The sequence below is a fragment of the Tinamus guttatus genome, unplaced genomic scaffold, assembly GCF_059628265.1.
Source record: "Tinamus guttatus ecotype Peru unplaced genomic scaffold, ASM5962826v1 Tinamus_guttatus_pri_ptg000261l, whole genome shotgun sequence".
Taxonomy (NCBI): Eukaryota; Metazoa; Chordata; class Aves; order Tinamiformes; family Tinamidae; genus Tinamus; species Tinamus guttatus.
Genome location: NW_028288795.1, coordinates 639,881 through 657,747, shown reverse-complemented (window position 1 = coordinate 657,747; position 17,867 = coordinate 639,881). Strand labels below are relative to the sequence as shown.

The 17,867-nt window shown below is 49.2% G+C and overlaps 2 protein-coding genes across 6 annotated transcripts; one reads left to right on the top strand and one right to left on the bottom strand.

Moving 5' to 3' along the window:
- The first annotated feature begins 531 nt into the window (after nucleotides 1-531).
- UBXN6 (UBX domain protein 6) lies at nucleotides 532-3,418 on the top strand. Of its 5 annotated transcripts, XM_088527099.1 has the most exons (11): nucleotides 532-663; nucleotides 748-776; nucleotides 813-851; nucleotides 918-1,037; nucleotides 1,187-1,284; nucleotides 1,488-1,563; nucleotides 1,648-1,732; nucleotides 1,936-2,155; nucleotides 2,228-2,358; nucleotides 2,928-3,073; nucleotides 3,264-3,418. In XM_088527099.1, the coding sequence occupies exons 1-11, from the start codon at nucleotides 579-581 to the stop codon at nucleotides 3,390-3,392; spliced, it is 1,158 nt and encodes a 385-aa protein (XP_088383225.1). In that variant the 5' UTR covers nucleotides 532-578; the 3' UTR covers nucleotides 3,393-3,418. The 5 variants fall into 5 exon arrangements, with proteins under 5 accessions (XP_088383225.1, XP_088383222.1, XP_088383221.1 ...); XM_088527096.1 differs by lacking the exon at nucleotides 813-851 and having other exon boundaries at nucleotides 748-812; nucleotides 897-1,037; XM_088527095.1 differs by having other exon boundaries at nucleotides 748-821.
- A 1,138-nt stretch (nucleotides 3,419-4,556) lies between these two features.
- Nucleotides 4,557-17,366, bottom strand: CHAF1A (chromatin assembly factor 1 subunit A). Its single transcript, XM_010228358.2, is given in 15 exon segments — nucleotides 4,557-4,747; nucleotides 5,319-5,412; nucleotides 7,513-7,988; nucleotides 8,332-8,593; nucleotides 8,808-8,897; nucleotides 9,059-9,139; nucleotides 9,367-9,535; nucleotides 10,091-10,314; nucleotides 10,665-10,733; nucleotides 11,175-11,235; nucleotides 11,831-12,072; nucleotides 13,976-14,032; nucleotides 16,225-17,048; nucleotides 17,316-17,354; nucleotides 17,357-17,366. Coding segments are annotated over 15 exon segments (2,781 nt in total). The 5' UTR covers nucleotides 17,364-17,366; the 3' UTR covers nucleotides 4,557-4,661.
- Nucleotides 17,367-17,867: the final 501 nt, after the last annotated feature.

Here is a 17,867-nt window from a genome sequence, read left to right as displayed (position 1 = left end):
GTGGGGGGTTGTTGCTGTTGGGGGCTGTTCCCATCAGGGGGTTGTTCCCGTTGCGGCTGTTCCCATCGGGGTTGTTGCTGTTGGGGGCTGTTCCCACTGGGGTTGTTCCCGCTGGGGCTGTTCCCGTCGGGGTTGTTCCCCCTGGGGCTGTTCCCGTTGCGGTTGTTCCCATCGAGCTTCCCGCCCCCTTGGGCCGCCATTCCGCGCCCTGGAGGACCCCGCGCGTCATAGAGTGGCGGCGGCGGCGGCCTAGAGCGGCGCTATGGCGGCGGCCCCGCCCCTTCCCGCCGCGGTCACGTGGGCGGCGCGGGAGGCCGCGGCGGGCAGCGGCGCCGCCGCCATGCGGAAGTTCTTCCAGGAGATCAAGGCCGACTTCAAGTTCAAGAGCGCGGGGCCCGGCCAGAAGCTCTCGGAACCGCCGCGGTACCAGGGCGGGACGGGGGGCAGCGCGCGGGGCGGCGGCACCGGGCCCCGCGCACCAACGTCCCGCGCCTCCTCCCGCCAGGGCCCCCAAGGAGAAGCCGGAGGCGGCGGCGGCGGCGCCGCGGCCCCGCCAGGGCCCCACGAGCGAGGCGCAGATGGCGGCGGCGGCGGCGCTGGCCCGCATGGAGCTGAAGCCCAAGGCGCGGGCGCCCTCGTCGCACGAGGCCATCCGGAGCCAGGGTAGGGGACAGCGGCGGCGGGCGGGGGGGTCCTCATGTCCCCCCCCGGGGCTGTCGCCGCCACCGGCCGCCTCTGTCCCCGCAGTGAGGAGGGAGCTGCTGGCGCAGGCGGCCGCGGGCGAGGACGGCGCCGCCGCCGCGGAGCGACAGGTACGAGGCGCCCCGGGGTCACCCGCTGCCACCGCCGCTGTCACCGGGAAGCTCCTTCCTCCCCGGTGCTGTCTCCTGCAGGAGCCGCCCTGCTCGGACAGGGAGGAGGAGGAGGAGGAGGCGGCAGGACTCTCCGTGCCCGGGGTCTATTTCAGCTGCCCGCTCACCGGCGCCGTGGTGAGGAAGGGCGCCAAGGACAAGCACATCCGAGAGGCCATCCTGGCAGTAAGCGCCGCCCGCGCGTCCCTCCTTTTTCCCTCATCCCTAATCCCTATAACGCGCCCTTTTTCCATCCCTCCCTGCCTGGGCGGCACCGCTCCGATCCGGGTCCCCAGAGGCCTCCCCCGGTGCCACCCTGACTCCTTGTCCCTCAGTATTTCTCCGTGGATCCCGTGGCCGCCTCCATCATGGAGATCCACACGTTCAACAAGGACCGGGAGAAGGTGCGCGTGGGCGTGGAGACCATGGCCAGGTACGGGGGACGGACGCGCAATGCCCAAAGAAACAAACGCTGGACGTGCCAAAATGCCAAAAAGTTGGAAGCTGCTTTAAGAGCTAGTCCCTTGGTCTAAGAGGTTTGGGAACTGCTGCTCAGGGCTCTGTATTTTTACATCTCTCAGCTGTTTCGGTTGTAATGAGTGTTTTCATCCATCATGTACATTCCTTTTCCTGCAGGTACCTGGATAATATCTATCTTCATCCAGAGGAGGAGAAGTACCGGAAAATCAAACTACAGAACAAAGTGTTTCAGGTAAGAGACTCCTGTGGGTGCCCTTTGCTGAGGGATCTCCTTTCCTGGAGCAGCCTACACTGAATTTTTTACCTTTTCTCATAGGAAAGGATAAGCTGCCTGGAAGGGACACACAAATTTTTCCAAGCTGTTGGTTTTGAGACGAAAACACTACCCATTCCAGAACAAGGCAAGGAAATACCATGTACTAAAGTGTAGGGAGACTCAGGAGGCACCTCAGGTTGCTCCGAGCGCTTTAACCTCCACGGCTGCAGGAGAAACAGCCCCTCACTCTGCAGCTCCCTTGTTATTCAGAGCACTATCGGGTTCCTCATTCTTAAAAGTTCATATATGAAGTAAAGAACAAGTCTCCAGCGTGTGCTCTTGCTGCAGAGACCACAGAGGAGTACTACGTGCTGAAGGAGGAGATGCTGAGCAGGTTGGAAGACCTCAAGGACTACAAGGAGCAGCTTTTGAGCTCGGAGCCGGTGCGAGCGCGGCTGGAGCGGCAGCTCTCCGTGTTCAAACCCTCCCCGGCAGCCGCCCGCTTCGAGCTGCCCAACGACTTCTACAACCTCACGGCCGAAGAGATCAAGCGGGAGCAGAGGCTGCGGTGAGGAGGCCGAAGGGAGGCCCCGGGGGGCTCCTACCTCTCCATCCTGCTCAGATTCCCGTCTGTCCTCAGGTCGGAAGCGGTGGAGAAGGCCTCGATGCTGCGGACGAGGGCCATGCGGGAGCGGGACGAGCAGAGGGAGATGCGCAAGTACAACTACACCCTGCTCCGCGTCCGCTTTCCCGACGGATACATCCTCCAAGGCAAAGCCCTACTCGCCCTTCCTTCGTAACCCGCCCAAACGCTTGTACTGCAAGAGCTTGACCAACAGGCAGGGTTGGAGATGTGCAGAACCCAGCGGGCGGGATGAAATAACAGGCTCCTGGTGTGGGAGCAGCTCTGGGAGGGCTCTCTGCTGTGTCTGAGCATTTGCTTTATCCAAGTAGGGCTGGGACCATAACCCAGGGAGAGGGTTGGGGCTCAAGGCACTGTTAATCAGCATGGGCTCGTTAGAGGAGGCAGCAGGAGGCTGCTGCCCTGGTGGCAACAGAGCAATTCCTTTGCAGCTGAGTGCTGGAAATAACTCCAGGCTTCCCCAGCTCTTTGCTGCTGCCTGGCAGGGACTTAGCACAGTTGAAGTGACACTTTTCTTGAGCGAGTCTGCTTCTGTAGCTGAACCAGGCTGCACTTCTAGGGCATTGAAGCAGTTCATAAACTTAGCATCAGTACTCAAGCCCTACAGCAGCTACCACTCTTGTTACTACTTGAAAACAAGGCTACAAAGAAACTTTTTTTCCCCCCCTCAATGTATTGCCTTCTTTTTTCATGGCAGGGACATTTTATGCACGAGAATCAATATCTGTGCTCTACAGTTTTGTGAGAGAAGCGCTTGTCAATGACTGGCTGCCCTTTGAGCTGTTGGGGCCTGGAGGTGTCAAACTGACAGACGAGACCTTGGCCTTCAATGAATGTGGGCTGGTAAGTTTGTTAAAAGGTAAGAAAAGCTGGTGGAGACGCTGTCCCAGGGGAGCTGGGCCAAGAACCAGAGCGGGGTTCTACAATCTTCCTTCTCCCTGGAAACCCTGTTAGAGGTTGTCAGGTCTAGGAACACATACAACGTTCCCGGGAGCGGAGTTGCAGCTTCCTAATCCTGCCCTTCCTCCTGCAGGTGCCCTCGAGCCTCCTGACCCTGGTGTGGGATGCATCGGTCATGGCAGACATCCAGGCTGCGGGAGAGGAGCAGCCCACGAGCCCCCTCAAACCGCAGCTCCTCTCCCAGGTCCAGACCCTGTCATGAAATAAAGGGAGCAGAGTCAGAGCTGAGGATTTGAGACTCTTCCTTCCTTTCCCTAAAGCCTGGTGGAGCTTCCAGCTCCGGGACCTTGGAAATGAGGCTCGTTTTAGCTCCATGCAGTGAGAGTCCAGATTCTGCCATGCCCCAACCCTTGCTGTCATCTCCCCTCTAGCAGCCTTGCCCACTAAAACACTACGGGGCTGCTTTTAATGGCTTTGAAAATCAAGTTCTAGCAGTTACTGCTTGTGGTATTTTCTAGATCCTGAGGACTTACCCCTCTCCTCCCTTGGAGGAGGGATTAGGTTCTAATTCAAGGCTGGATTACCAAATGATGGAGCCTGGATCCTGGGCTGGGCCTAGAACTCAGCTTTTCCTATCGCTTCTGTGTGCACTGTTAACTCCTACTGGAGAGAGTTTATTTAGATAAATTATATTGAGTCCAATTAAAGGGAATATTTAAAGATTGAGTGCTGCTGAGAGTTCTTTGAAATGTGGAAAAAGAGAGTTGCAGTTACGGGTGGGAGCTGAGGTCTCACCTGCTTTTTCAGCCACTATTTTAGAGACTTAATGGAATCAATTCCCCAACTGTATTAAATGAGAAGAAGCAACTGCAATTGTTACATGTAGTATAAAGAACAGTCTTTGCAATTTTCTATGCCAAACGGCTTAAAAATGAGGTAGAGACTATTTTTTTTTATGTAAACATGTATTACAGTGCTGCATACAGGAGACTAGGTCAGCCTGCTGCTAGATTCAATTAGTACCAGCCCAACCCAAAGAGAAACAGCTGGCAGAGTCTTCCTCTTTTCTAAAGGTAAATCCTTGCTGCTGTTCTCTGGAGCAAGTAAGACCACAAACAGGATAGCAGACATAGCATAAATTCAAATATAATTGTACATCATTTATACCCAAGGCCATGCTATACAGAATTATGAACAGAAAGATTCCTCAGTGGCATCACAATAGGCTTATATTTCAAATTCCCGCCACTAGATTAGAGATAACTTAGATACTTTCCATTACAAAGAAGTATCAAAATTTCAATAATGCTTTATTAAGGACAGATTAAGATGCTTTTTTTTTTTTTTTTTTTGGCTAAAAACTAGACCTAAAGGTTTAAGCTTCCACATGGTCTGGAGCAGAACAAAGTGCTGTCTTCTCTTTACAAGAAAGATGGAATACTTTCAAGTATCTTGTTCAAAAGATACACAAGTTTAAAAAATTTCTAAGTAATTCTACATACATACAGGGAAGTTAGTAGGCATTTAAGTCTCAAATTGGATTAGATGGGCTGGCCATGCTCATGTCCTGGTGAGGGGCAATTGTGCCATTGGATTCTGTAGCTGCCAACGTCGAATCTGCAAAACAGAACGTGTTGCAATTGTTTCAAATCTCTGTATGTGCCCATAGAATCAGATTGTTGCTATATGTGCTTTAAGTCTTATTTTGCCTGTATTCAGTGTTTGCCCTAACCTGTCGCAACCCTCTTTTCAACACCATTCTGAAGCTGTTTTTAACACTGGGTTACAGCAGCCCAGAATAAAATTACATCAAGCCTAAAAAAAGCAGCTTTACAGCCTTCACAGTGCTTTAGACTTAAATAGATGCAGCTGCACACGTGTCAACAGAGCCTGCAAGAAGCTCCTGCGCCACATCCCAGTTCTCAAAGCAAAAGGTTCCAAACCTGAAGCAAAAAACTTATCTCGCCGCAGTCTTTTGCGCTGGAAATAGGCAAAAGCAGCATGAGATTAAATGTATAAAGCTTCTTGTATCAAGAATCAAGATGTATGTATCAAGAATCAAGTTTCATGTATCAAGAATGGGTCACACGCACAAAGAAATCCATGTTTCCAGTCGAGCCTTTAGGGAATTTAGGGATCCTTTTGCTGAGCACAGAGTTCCTGCTCTGCTGCACGCCCATTGCCCCACCTTTGCCTGGCTGCACATCCACGATCATGCAGTCATCGTCTTCCTCATCTTCCTCAGTGTCTGCCTGAAACCCGTCCGTCTCCGCTGCTTCAGCCTTAGTGAGGAAAGGGCGGGAAAAAAAAGAGAGTTCCAGGTTATTAGGCTAATGGTGCAAACAAGCATGGACATTCCCAACTCATCCTCACAGCAGTTTGCACAGTCAGGCAGGAATATTTGTAGAAAAGGGAAGAAAAACCCCCACATTTCTGGCTCTAGACACTGACTTTTGACACGAGGCCTCGCCTGCAGCGGCGGGACGGGCGCCAAGCTCCTGCTCCAAGATCCCTCACCATTACACAATGCAGCAAGCAGCCTACGCAGCTAATAAATGCGGTCGAATCCTTAACTGAAATCTGATTTTTTTTCCTCCTCCTGATTATTTCGGATGTTTCCTTGCTTCTGGAAAAATCACTCCTGGAGTGTCACATCCGAAGCCTCTTCTCCGACCCATGTCTCATCTGTTGGGTCAGGTTGGCTTTTATGTGGCGTGGGATGACAGCGCTTCCCTCTCTGACCCCATTTTTGCCCCGGGAGCAGCCCTAACTACTCATTTTGCAATAACAAACACGAGCGACACGAGGAGCTGCAGCTGCCCAGCAGTGACCAGCTGGGAGCATTCCTGGGATTGCAGCATGAGAAGCCTCAGATCCTAGAACTAGGTCCCAGGCCCCTAGCAGCTATTTCAAGACAATAAATTCTACATTCACGTCTTTCAGGAAGGCCTCAGGTCTCAGATTTCTCACTATTCCCTTCCTGCATATGGAAGGGAAACACTTCAAAACACTTCAAAATTGAACTGTTCTTTTGCTGCAGCTTCAAATCTCTGGCATAAGCATCAGGATGGAGTCCTACATACCAGAAACACAGAACCTGTCAGTCTAGACCTACCAACCATCCCTAATTTCCCCACAAATCCTGCCTTGCTCGAGGGGAAGGATGGGATCCTGATCCCAGAACACTGCCAGTTTAGGTATCAGATATGAGAAGGTCCCTGGAGTCTCCCAGCATGTTGTTCCTAGCAGCATCACATCTCACAAGGGCAGCTTTACTTCAAGGTGTTTTCAGGAGCTTTGAAGATTTCAGGCTTGGGATGTCATTTTACTAAAAGCCCTTGAGCAGGAAGAAGGAAACAGGAGCTGGTTCTGAGCACAGTCTCCAGTAACTGCCAGAGATTTTGCCTCTGCCTTTATTTAGTGTATAGAAAAAAAAAAAATCTAAAAAAACCTAAACAGATGGAGTTCGGGGGCTGAACAGCTCCTCACAAATCTGAGCCCGATCCGCACATGAATTCAGAGGGAGGAAGAGCCAAAGAACCCAAGAACAAGGTGGGAAGAGCCTGAAAAGCCTCATCCAAGGTTTCTCTTCCTTGTCCATAGGGTAATAAACCCCATGCACGGTGCAATCCCTGTCCTACCTGTAGGTTAGGAGGCAAACGGCGATAATACCAAGCTTAATCCCTAGAGCCTCCCTGTCTTAAATGCAACAGCATCCAGGGCTTAACACTATGTGTTACCCCAAAAAGCAGGGGAGACCACATCAAAGCTCAGACTGGAGCAAACTACACCAAATGCATCTCATTCTATTCCCATCATTTTTCTTCTTTTTCAACCAGCTCTTGAAACTCAACGCTGTGTCTGACAGCAGAAGCATCAGAAATTACAGACTGTTACGGATTGAATCTAGCACATTCGGGCTGCATTTTCTCGGTACACAAGCAAGTGCTGCAAGCCATCAGCCCCAGCTATACCTCTGACAGCCACACACAAACATAAGAACCTGCATATACATTACATAAAGCTGTAAAACCAAGCAGACACTCAAAACTATTTGTGGCTTGGATGCAATCGCTGCCAAACAGCAAAAAATGGAAGAACAGCAGGAGAGCAACATATCAAATGGAACAGACAATCCAAGCTAGAGAGATACAAAAGAAACCTATTGCTTTAGAGTCACGTAATGTGACTAGAGTCACTCCTTGCCCGCTAAAAAGGGATCTATCTGTGTCAACAGCTGTGTTTGCACCTTAATATTTTGCCTTTGTCTGTGACACAGCCCTGGCTGTGACAGAGCCCTGTGTTTTTGCCAAGGAAGGTGCCCAGGCTGGATGCCCACGGGTGTTTTTGCCAAGGAAGGTGCCCAGGCTGGAGGAACTCACCTGCTCGGCGCCCCGCGGCCTCTTCATGAACTTGGTGATGGACATGCTGCCCGTGGGCCTCCTCTTCGCCGACACCAGCGGGGTCTGCGCGGGCGCCGGGCCGCCCGGCGCGCTGCCACCCTCCTCCTTCCCCGCCGAGGGCACTTGGGTGACGTAGTTCCATTGGCAGGGGACGGGGAGGTGCTCCTGCTCGAAGCTCTTGAGCACCTCGGAGTGGACGTACCAGCACATCCTGTACTTGGGCCGCTTGTCGTACACGGCGTTCTCGGAGATGAGCCGCTTGAGCCGGGCTTTGGAGGGGACGCCGCTGTCCTCGCCCACGGGCGTCTGCGGCCGCGACGCGTGGGGACTCGCGGGGCCCGCGTCGCCGCCCTCGTCGCTGAACAGTCCTTGCCGGCAGCACTCCTGGAATTCCTGGATGATCACTTTGCTCCCGTTCACGTTCCCATGGAGCAGCGGCAGGAGCTGGCCGAGGACTGCGGAGAAGGAGGATCACACAGTCACTGCAGGGCAGAACTGGTGGGAGGTCAAGACAAGCCAGGCCGATACAACCCACCCGTGCCAATGCTCCAGGAAAGGCTACGACTTAATTTTAAATTCCTGCTGCAATTGCATGTGTTAAGTTTAATACAAATTGCCCCAACCCAAATGGCCTCTGAATTCCAAACTTTACCCCGCTGTGACAGCCCCTTGTGTGTTATTCCCTTCTCCTGTTAACCACACGCAGCACAAGCTTGGCCATCACACAGACCAAATCACAGAAGCAGAGTAGGATGACAGTGCCGCAGAAATACAACCACTTAGTCCTTCGTGTCTTACTTTGCTGATCTTTTGCTGTTTTTTTGCTACATTTCTGTATCTGCTGCTCTTCCTCCACAACAGGTAGATCCAGGATACATGCTGCAAACTGCTGGAGCACCTTTATGTCTGCATTTGGGCTGCTGTTGCTTTCTCCACCTTCCCAGATGCAGCCAATCTTCACAGGCTGTAGAATATGGAACCTCTTCCCCTTGGCCATCAGTTCATCCCACTCTTTTGCTTTCAGCTTCTGACGAACCTTCTGATTCTCTGGATCACACTCCTAAAGCCACAAGCAAGCACAAAAACCTGATATATCATTCCAGAAAACACAAAAGGGTTTTAAACCCAGCTTTTTACTGTGTTCTCTGAGCTACAGAGGTTTGTTCCAGAACCACCCATGTGGATCTGAGACCAGCTGTTTCACTGCCAACACACCAGGCATGGGCTGACATTTATTACGTGATACATCAGCAGCTGTGTCCCAATTCACTTACTTCTGTCACTCCTTCATCTTCAGATAGATACCCATGGGGTACAAAAAAGCCATCGTCGTCGTCTTCATCCTCTCCTTCCTCTTCATCATCCTAAAAATAAACTCTTATTAGAAAATAAGTAGTGGGCAGTATCCAGTATCAGCTGCCTCGCCTCAGGCTCTACGGATGGACAAACCTGCTCCCCAGGCTGCTGTATTTTATGTTGTAGGAAAGTTGGTTTAAAAGACTTTTTTAGCGTCCGAAACCCTTACCCCTTCACTGTGGGAGAGGCTCTCTCCAGGTTCTTCCTCTTCCCATTCTTCATCACTATCTACTTCGTAATCCAGCAGTTTCTAGAGCGAGGAACAACAAAATGTGATTTCTGTCAGCAGCTTCAGACACAAAAGCCAAGTTAAGTCTTTCGAGACTACCCGTAGCACGAAGGAATAGGCAAGGGGTCAGAGATCCCAACGAACACATGAACCTGGACACCCACATACGCACTCAACAAGCATAAAGAGCCAGAGGAACAAACAAAAAGTCACCCCACAGCCACACTCCCTGCAGCTGTGTTGCTTACACCGTCCTTTGACCACGGGTTCCTGGGCCGGATCAGAGGGGTTTTCTTGTTCCATGTGCCCCAGTAGGCGGGTCGGTGATTCTCACAAAACTGCAGAAGTTTCATCCGACCGAATTTCCTCCTTTCGGGAACAGCATCCGTTTGGCAGTTATCCACTACTACCACGTCACTGTTAAAACAGAGACCGTCTTCAGCAGTTACTGCACGCTCTCCTGCTGCTCAGGAAGGAACATCCTGCAGAGAACTCCTTCAATTCAGCCCCATGACACCACCCCAGACCCTGAGCTTGTTAGAGCAGGCGCTCCCAGGCTGCTCATGAGAGCACGAGCTCCAGACAGGACACTTCGCTCCTTAAACACAACAGTGTGTCCAACAGCAGCTCTGCTTTAGCCATCTGACAGTTTTAAAAAGTGTCCCCACTCAAACATCACCAAAGGGCAGCAGTAACCAAGCTGAAAGGGAGCTGCCAGCAGTGCAAGATTCCCCGCAGAGAAGGATTTGAGAAGTGGTGCACTGAGCGAAGGAAATCTGCATCATAATATACTGCTTCCCAGGGAGACAAATCACACAGAATGACCATTCAGAGAAAAGCTGCATCTTTCCAAAGACTCCCATTTTCACCTAAAACTACCTTCAAACCCACCTAGCAGTTCAGCACAAAAGAAGTTCATTGTAAAAGCTCAGCATAAGAAAAAGAAGAACACCCAAAAGGCAGCAGACTGACCTGTTGGCTTCGTCGGTGCTGTTACTGACAAAAGTAGGTCCAGTTTTTCGAGGTTTACGACACTTCAGATCCCTCAAGAAAGAAACTTCACTATTCTGAGCACGCAGGAGCTGGTCCAGCTGTTCCAAGAGGTCTGGATCAAGGGCAACGCGACAGAGGGGAGCTAAAACCATGTTCTCCTTAATTTCAAAAGGAGCAAACTTTCCGCAAGAGCCAGCAAGAATCTGAAATGGTAAATGAGGATCATTAGGGTCCAAACACCTGGCAAGCTGCAGCATCAACCCATTCAAGATTAAATATCAAGCGCTACTATAGAAACAAAACCAACAATTCCTGCCCAAGTCTCCTGCAGATGATCTTGAGGGAATTTAGGTCTTTACAGACAACATTGCACAAGACAAAATTAAGATTTTTATTAAAGCAACTACAGAGTTCTTTATATTCTCCGCTCTGGCTATTATTATTAAAGCCCTTTACACTTTCAAAATTAAGAAGTACTAATGATTTGTTCACCTTAAAAGCTTTAAACAACTGGTCAGAATGAAATCAGAAACACCAAACAGCAATACCTCACCTTGGGGGCTTGTGGAGTCTTTGGTTTCTGGAAGAATCTAGTAATCTCTGCTTTCTGTGCATTAATACGCTGAAATCAGAATGAAAATACAAATTATCAATGTAAAGATGAGATCTAAAAATTCCAGACAAGCTCATGCATGACCCAATCTCAAATCTAATGAGGTATGGAGCAAAGTTGAGATTCATCAGCTCCTGTAACTCAACAACAAAAGCACAACTGTTTTCTGTAACACATCTGTGCAGATTCCAGCGTGACCACCAAGACAAAGCAGACAGAGCTGTTCCATTGGCATTGGAAACCCAACTGCAGTAAGGGTTTAATAAAACAGAATAAAAATTTAAAGAAAACCAATCATAAAAAGATAAAGAAACATGCACAGTAGTATTGGTAGAAGAACTTCCGAGAGCTGCATTGACAGCTACAGGAGCCTCGTTGCTAACGGCTGTGCAAGGTGAACATCTTTTCACCATAGTAGAAAAGCTTAAAGAAAAGGGAGAGATCATTTACCTTTTCCTCCTCTTTTAACCGTTTCTCCTCTTCTTTCTTTCTTTTCTCCTCAAGCTTTGCCCTTTAATATAAAGATAATTTCAGTTGTCGCATATAATAAAGTATTTATTCGCACAGAGTTAGAGTGAAGGAATGCCAGACCTTGACTAAGCCTTGATCATGCCAGGCAAAAACATAATCTATTAATTGAAACCAAGAATGGTGTTTGATTAAATGTTCAGACCAGAAGACTCCCTCATCACTCTAGAGCAAACATTGATCTGTTTAAGCCATGTAGTAGCTTGGCTGCTTTGAATTCTCCTCAGTAGAAAGAGGAGGTATCTATACTGTTATCAAATTACAAGCAATTTCTTTTACAGACAGGGCACCTGTGCCAGCACATTGCAAACACACAACACGAGTGGCCACGAAGGGCAAAGGCAGCGAAGCACAAAACTCTTTCCAACTGTTTTGAGCCAGAAGTTGGGTTCAGCCCAGCCTGCAGGCAAGGAGGGAAAGCTCCGGGCTGCTTGGCCTCCGACACATTTCAAACACCCCAGTGTGTGGCACACACCATTTCACCAGCATCAGCTGAACAGGCAGCTAAGGAAAGCATGAAGAGGGGCTCACACCAACGCACCTCATCCCCTGTGACCTGCAGGAGCCCCAACACTTACTCCAGAGCTTCCTGCCTCTCCTTGCGTTTCTCTTCCTTCACTCTTAACTTCTCAGCTTTTTCCTTTTCTTCTTTCTCCTTCTTTTCTCTCCTTTCTTTCTCTTTCAGTTCTTTCTCTTCCTCTTTCTTCTTCTTCGCCTCCTCCTTGGCTCGCTCTTTTGCGGCTTTCGCCTCTTCTTTCAGCCTTCCCTTTTCTTCTCTTTCTGCCTGTAGCTTCTGCAGTTTGTCTGCGCGCTCCTGGTCCTAGGCAGGAAAGAAGTCATTAAACGAGTGTCCTTGGAGCACAAGCAAAGCTGCTGGTGCAAACTGAACAAAACCAGGATCTAACTCCTTCAGCTGAGACACTGGAGTCAGTTATTCCATTTCTAGGTACTTGGTGATCCACAGGATCCATCTCTTGCATCAGCTAATCTAGCTTTCCCTTACTGATATTTTGGGGCCTTACTCTCTCTGAGGACATTAACTTTCTTTTCTCCTAACCAACCAAGACACTTTTTGCCCTCTAGGCATTAAAAAAAAAAAGCTTTGTGTTCTACTTGCTTTATATTTGATCTACATTATTATACTTCTTTATTACTGAAGATTACTTACAACTGACTCTTTTGTAGATTTTTTTTTTGAGGTGATTTTGCTTTGTTTCCAGAACATTTGCTTTGGAATCAGCTCCCTCCTGAGCTGAACTCTCCTGCTTTTACCTCAATGTAGGCCTATCACTACACAGATCTGAAATAGGAATTTTGGGTTCATGTTGAAGTCTCATTTTCTGACCGTTTTTCAGGCTCTAAGGTAAGAACAGAAGTGTCCAACCTTTGGACTGTGCAGCTCTTTTCTAAGACTTGAAGTTAGCAGAAGAACAGTCACTTCTGCTCATTTCAGGTAATTACACAGTGTAAGACATCTCAGTTACAGGTCTACAAATAAATGAGCATGTGGTATGCATGCTAAAAGTGACAAATTCAGGCAAAATAGCTCCCCTACATCCTAGGCAATTACAGCTTCCCCAGGAAACTAGGATACATCTGTGCTCAGACAAACAAATATCCTCATTGTGCATTTCTAATTTCTTATTATTTATTTTGCATCTTAGACTTCTTGGCAACATCAAGACTTGTTGAGCAGTGACTGCAGGAAACAACAAACATCTGAAATTGTGCCAATGACAGAAAGACAATATTGTCAGAGAACAGTCATAGTAATCAAGGAAAAGCTACTGGCTGGTTTGGAAATGGCATGAAGTTAACAGCAGGGTTATTGGGTCTATTAATTTTTAACAGAATATGGCTTTCGTTCCCATCTCTCCCTCATTGCTGCTCTTTCTAATATGCATGCGGAATGGAAGACCACAGCAGACTGGAATTCTGTATAGTGCTGTAAGAAAAGGAGCATCTCTAGAATCTACAGCCTGTCCAGAAACCCAGCAACCCTCTACTAACTTTATAAACTAGTTGCTACAGAAACGTAATGGGAATTCATAAGTACAGGCCTATCAAACTGCTGTTAAAATACCAGCCGGTTCCTCAGCACATAAAACCTATTCCTACAGCACAAACTGCTCAAGAACTCTGCACAATCCATCAATCTGCTTTTCATTTAGCATTTCCTCACTAAACACAGGCAAAATTTAAACACTGCTGCTTTGTTACGGATCAGACTTTGCTGACCAGCAACTCTGTAGCTTAAATGTTTCCCAGCCCAACTTCCAGCAGTTCCTCCCCATTTGCTGAGCTTATTACTATGTTTTGTAACTACAAGCAGAAAGTTGAAGCAGAAACCAGCCCTAAACAGGAGGGGCTTGCAGATTTTGCTTATATTTGTCCATCTGAGAGGCTGCACCTGCTCTGTCGGGAAAGGTTTGATGCAAAATCCTCAGAACCCCTTTGAGGAACAGTCAGCAACGTTCATAGGCCCTTAATACTTCCCAAATCCCTGGAAATGCAGGGCAAACCACCCACACTTCGTTACCAGGCACTGAGGAGCTGGGGAGCAAACTGAGCACTTGACCTGCACTGAGATCCGTCCGGGAATCAGCGAGGAAAGCCAGGAAAAGATGTTAGAAGGGGACGAAAAGGAAACGCCAAGGGCTTTGCTCACTATGCAAGGCAAAAGCACAGCAGGTTAACTTTCTATGTCAGTGAAAGTGCCTTACTCTTTGCAATCTCAGCTTCTCCTTCTCTGCAGAGCTTTTGTGGCATTTCTGAGATACCTGAAATTAGAAAATGCAGTTTTATTGAGCCGCATCGTTCCCCTTCCAGAAGATGCTAGAACTTAGCAACTAAGGGAATAGCAAACTTGGTCTGAATTACATTAACATTATTCTTTTAGATTCATATATTCAGTAACATGAGCATTCCTACAGTATAGGGTATAAGGATAGAGCTCAAGCGTATCTAGTCTCACTGATTTACATTTAAACCTGAATACATCTAAATGTTTCAGTTTACATTAAGTTCTCATATTACTCAATTTTGCATAAACAAATCCCCCTTGTCTACTCAATTCTAAGGCATCATTTGCACTGCAATATTATGTGCATAAAAACAAATCACTAGAGCACTGCAGAGGACATTAGAGCAAAGTCATTTCCCCAGTATTAAACTTTTTTGCCTCCTATCACTTACTTGTGCTACAATATTTAGATCTCATCCCTCAAATACAAGGAACATTACCCATGGTTTCCTCTCATCACCATAACCTTCCACTAGTACAAGCATACCAGCCCTAAATTCCCAATGAATCACACTTTAATTTCCCTTAAAGCTGACATTTACCCAAAATATTATGTTTACACAGTCAAAACCAAAACAACAGCAAAAAGAATCACTTAATCAAATATTTAGTTTGCCAATATTTTTTTCTTTAAGCATATTATGGCTTTCTCCCCACCTCACACTGAGAATGGCAGGAGAGAGACATGTTTACCCCTGAGATTAAAAAAAACTAACCCCTATAAAATGTTTTATTTTCTACACTCAGACAAGTCAGTTTATACAGTGAAAAGTTGCATCTGCAGATTTTGTGTTTCCTGATGCAAGGGAATCCAAGCTGCTTCCACCTAGGAAAACAAGCTTACAAGTACAAATAACTGAACAGTGCAAATTTCTCACTGCAAGAAATACAACAGGAGGTTTTCTACCTTCCTTCAAGCAATGCGAAGCCATTAACTTGTTTGCATTATCATAGCAAAGTGATATACTTTTATATATATATATATATATATGATTACCATATATATCATAGCAAGTCAAGCACTTTTTGTTCTACTGCACTGGGTGTGGTTCACACTCGAGTTCAACTGTCTTTCACAGGAGCAAGGCTGCAAATTTAACAGCCTAAAACTGGTTGTTTTGAGAAAATTCACTCAGCAGAAGAGCAAGCCCCATCACGCCGTGAAATCCCAGCTAATTAACTGCTATGTCCTGCAGACCAGTAGGGTTTTCCCCCTCATCACATGTGCTACAGTCTCTTGTTAAATCCCTGCAGAGCAGCTCAGGAAAAGCTTTCTTAAAATGCTCCAAACAGCAGCAGACATTTGTGTCTGCAGCACCAGGAGCTGCTCTGCACGTTCACTTTCCTGATTCCCTCCACTCCATCCCTTCGCCCTCCTTTAAATCCCATGTTTCTTTTCCAGACTCCCACGGGGCAACATCTACCTCCTGATTTTCCCTTTAAAAACGTAGTTAGAACAGAACAAATGCAAAGTCTGGGTAAGTTTAGGCCCAATTTGGCTACAGCGTCCAAGCACGTTCACCAGGACTGCTCTATGTCTTCTTTAAGGACCGGGCTATTGTGCTTGCTGCAAGAGCAACTCCCACTTCACATCCCAGCGGATACACTCTGGAAAAGCCTATTCACTTCCCAGCCGTTGAAGGCACGCGATTGTTTTGGCCATCTGCGCAGAAAATGCCCTCTTGAAAAGTTCCCCTTGCGACGCAGCGCCGAAAGTCACCGAAACCACAGGGCCGAGGTGCTAAATGGAATGAATTTGGCTCAGAAAGGAGCAGCTCGTGCAGCAGATCAGGTTAGAGGAGCTCGTCGTGGCGCTGCTGCCTGCGGGGGCCACTGAACCCACCTTGACTTTGCCCTGTTAAGTGGTGTCCCCCCTCATGAGATGCCCCGAGTTTGGCACCCCAGCTTGGAGAACCACATAAGGACTCCCTTCTCTGTTCACAGAGCCTGAAGTTCCCATCCGGATGCACCATCAAGACTTAGATCCTTTAGCTAAAGGGTTTAAGGAAGGATTCAAAAGCTTCATAGCTCAGTTACAACACGAATAGCTTGGCAGCACTTTCCAGACTAAGCTTTGTGCATATCCCAGTTATTCTTTTGCCTATAAGCACAGATAACCATAGCACCTACAACAAAATAACGCTTAAAAACCCAAGAGAAGAGACCAACCTTCCTAACAGGTGTTGAGACAGCTAAAGGACTAGAATTTCTCCTTTTTTCTGCGGCAGGCTGGGTCTCGGGGGAGCTCACAGAGGGAGAACTTAAGGAGGAGTTAGTAAGTACAGAGTCTCCTTCATGGGATGATTCCACAGTCTCGTTTTCTGATGTGACGCTTCCATCCACAGAAGCAACTTGGGGAGACTTTGCAGTCATAATATCCTCCAAAACCACTACAGGCATCTTCCCCTTGAAAATGACATCCTTCAGTTCACCCTGATTTCTCTTCGTGTTTTCCGAGCTGTTACACTGCGTCAAGCCAGAGCAAGCCTGGATTTCATCTACCAGTTCTTCCCGTTTATTTGCTACGGCTTCACATGGTGCATCAGCCTCCATCAAATCATCCATTTGCCTATTCTGAGGGGAATTCACACAACTCGACTGCTTCCTATCTTTTTCTAGCGTGCCATTAGTTATTCCTATGGACGAAGATGCTTCCGAGGCTAAATTAACACAGTCCGCATCGTCACTTAGTCTATGGCTAGAGTCCTTTGTCAGATCAATAACGATTACAGGTTCATTTGTGTTGTGTTTTGTGTTTTTTTGTATAAAATGATCTAACGGACCCTTCCCGTTAACGAGTTTTGGGGTGAAATTGGCATCCGCATCCAGCTGGCAGTCGTTCTCCACGTTGTCCAGCGCCGCCTGCGCCGTGTCCAGGGAGGAAGCCTTGGTGGCACCAAAACCGCCCGGCGAGCTCTTGATTTTTTTCACTTCCGAATCCGCCTCGTATTTTTCCTTCGGGACGGGATTCAAGCGCTTGAAAGGCAACCGGGCTGGAAGGAATAACGTGGTTTTGTTTAGTCGCGTTACATAAAATCCATAGGGAAGGGGCGGTGGGAGAAGGAAGACAGGGAGGGAGATGAGACAAAGGAGGGGACGTGCAGAGAGGTCCCGGTACCGGAGCTGTCCCTGATGCACCGGGGATGCTGCCGATGAGGAGGAGGGCGAAGTTGACCCCACAAGCCCCGTCCTTACAACAAAACCAGCCCCGGGGGCGCGCGAGGCGCCCGGTGGCGCCGTTACCGTTGCCGCGGCCTTACCTTGCACCAGCCTGCGCGGGGCAGCGGCCGCTTTGTCCGGCACTCCATGGCTGCAAGGCAAAGACACGGGTGACGCGTCGCGGCCACCTGCTACCGGGGACCTCCCCGTCCGCCGCCACCACCCCCACAGCGCGGGCCGCCGCACGGAGCGGCGGGGAACGAACCCGGCGCCTCCCTTTGTTACCGCCGGAGGCCTCGCTGCGGCTGGGGGGCCGCCGCGGAGCCCAACGCGCCGCCGCGGGGCCTCCCTACCTGCCATGGCGCCGGCGGCGGCGCCCGCCGCTCCCCGGAGCCCCCTCCCGCTCCGCCCCGGCGGCGCCCGCTCGTATTTGGCGGGAGCCGGGGCGACCCCGCGCCTCGCCGCGCTGATAGGCGGAGGGCGCCCCACGTGACGCGCGCGCTTCCGCCCGCCGCGCGAGCCTCGCGGGGAGGGCGCCGCGCCACGGGGGAGAGAGGCGTGGCGCTTGCCCGCCTCGCTGCTCTCCGATTGGCCGAGAGGGGGGCGCCCCGCAGCTGATTGGCGCCGGCGCCTGTCCGTCTGGCCCGCTGCGC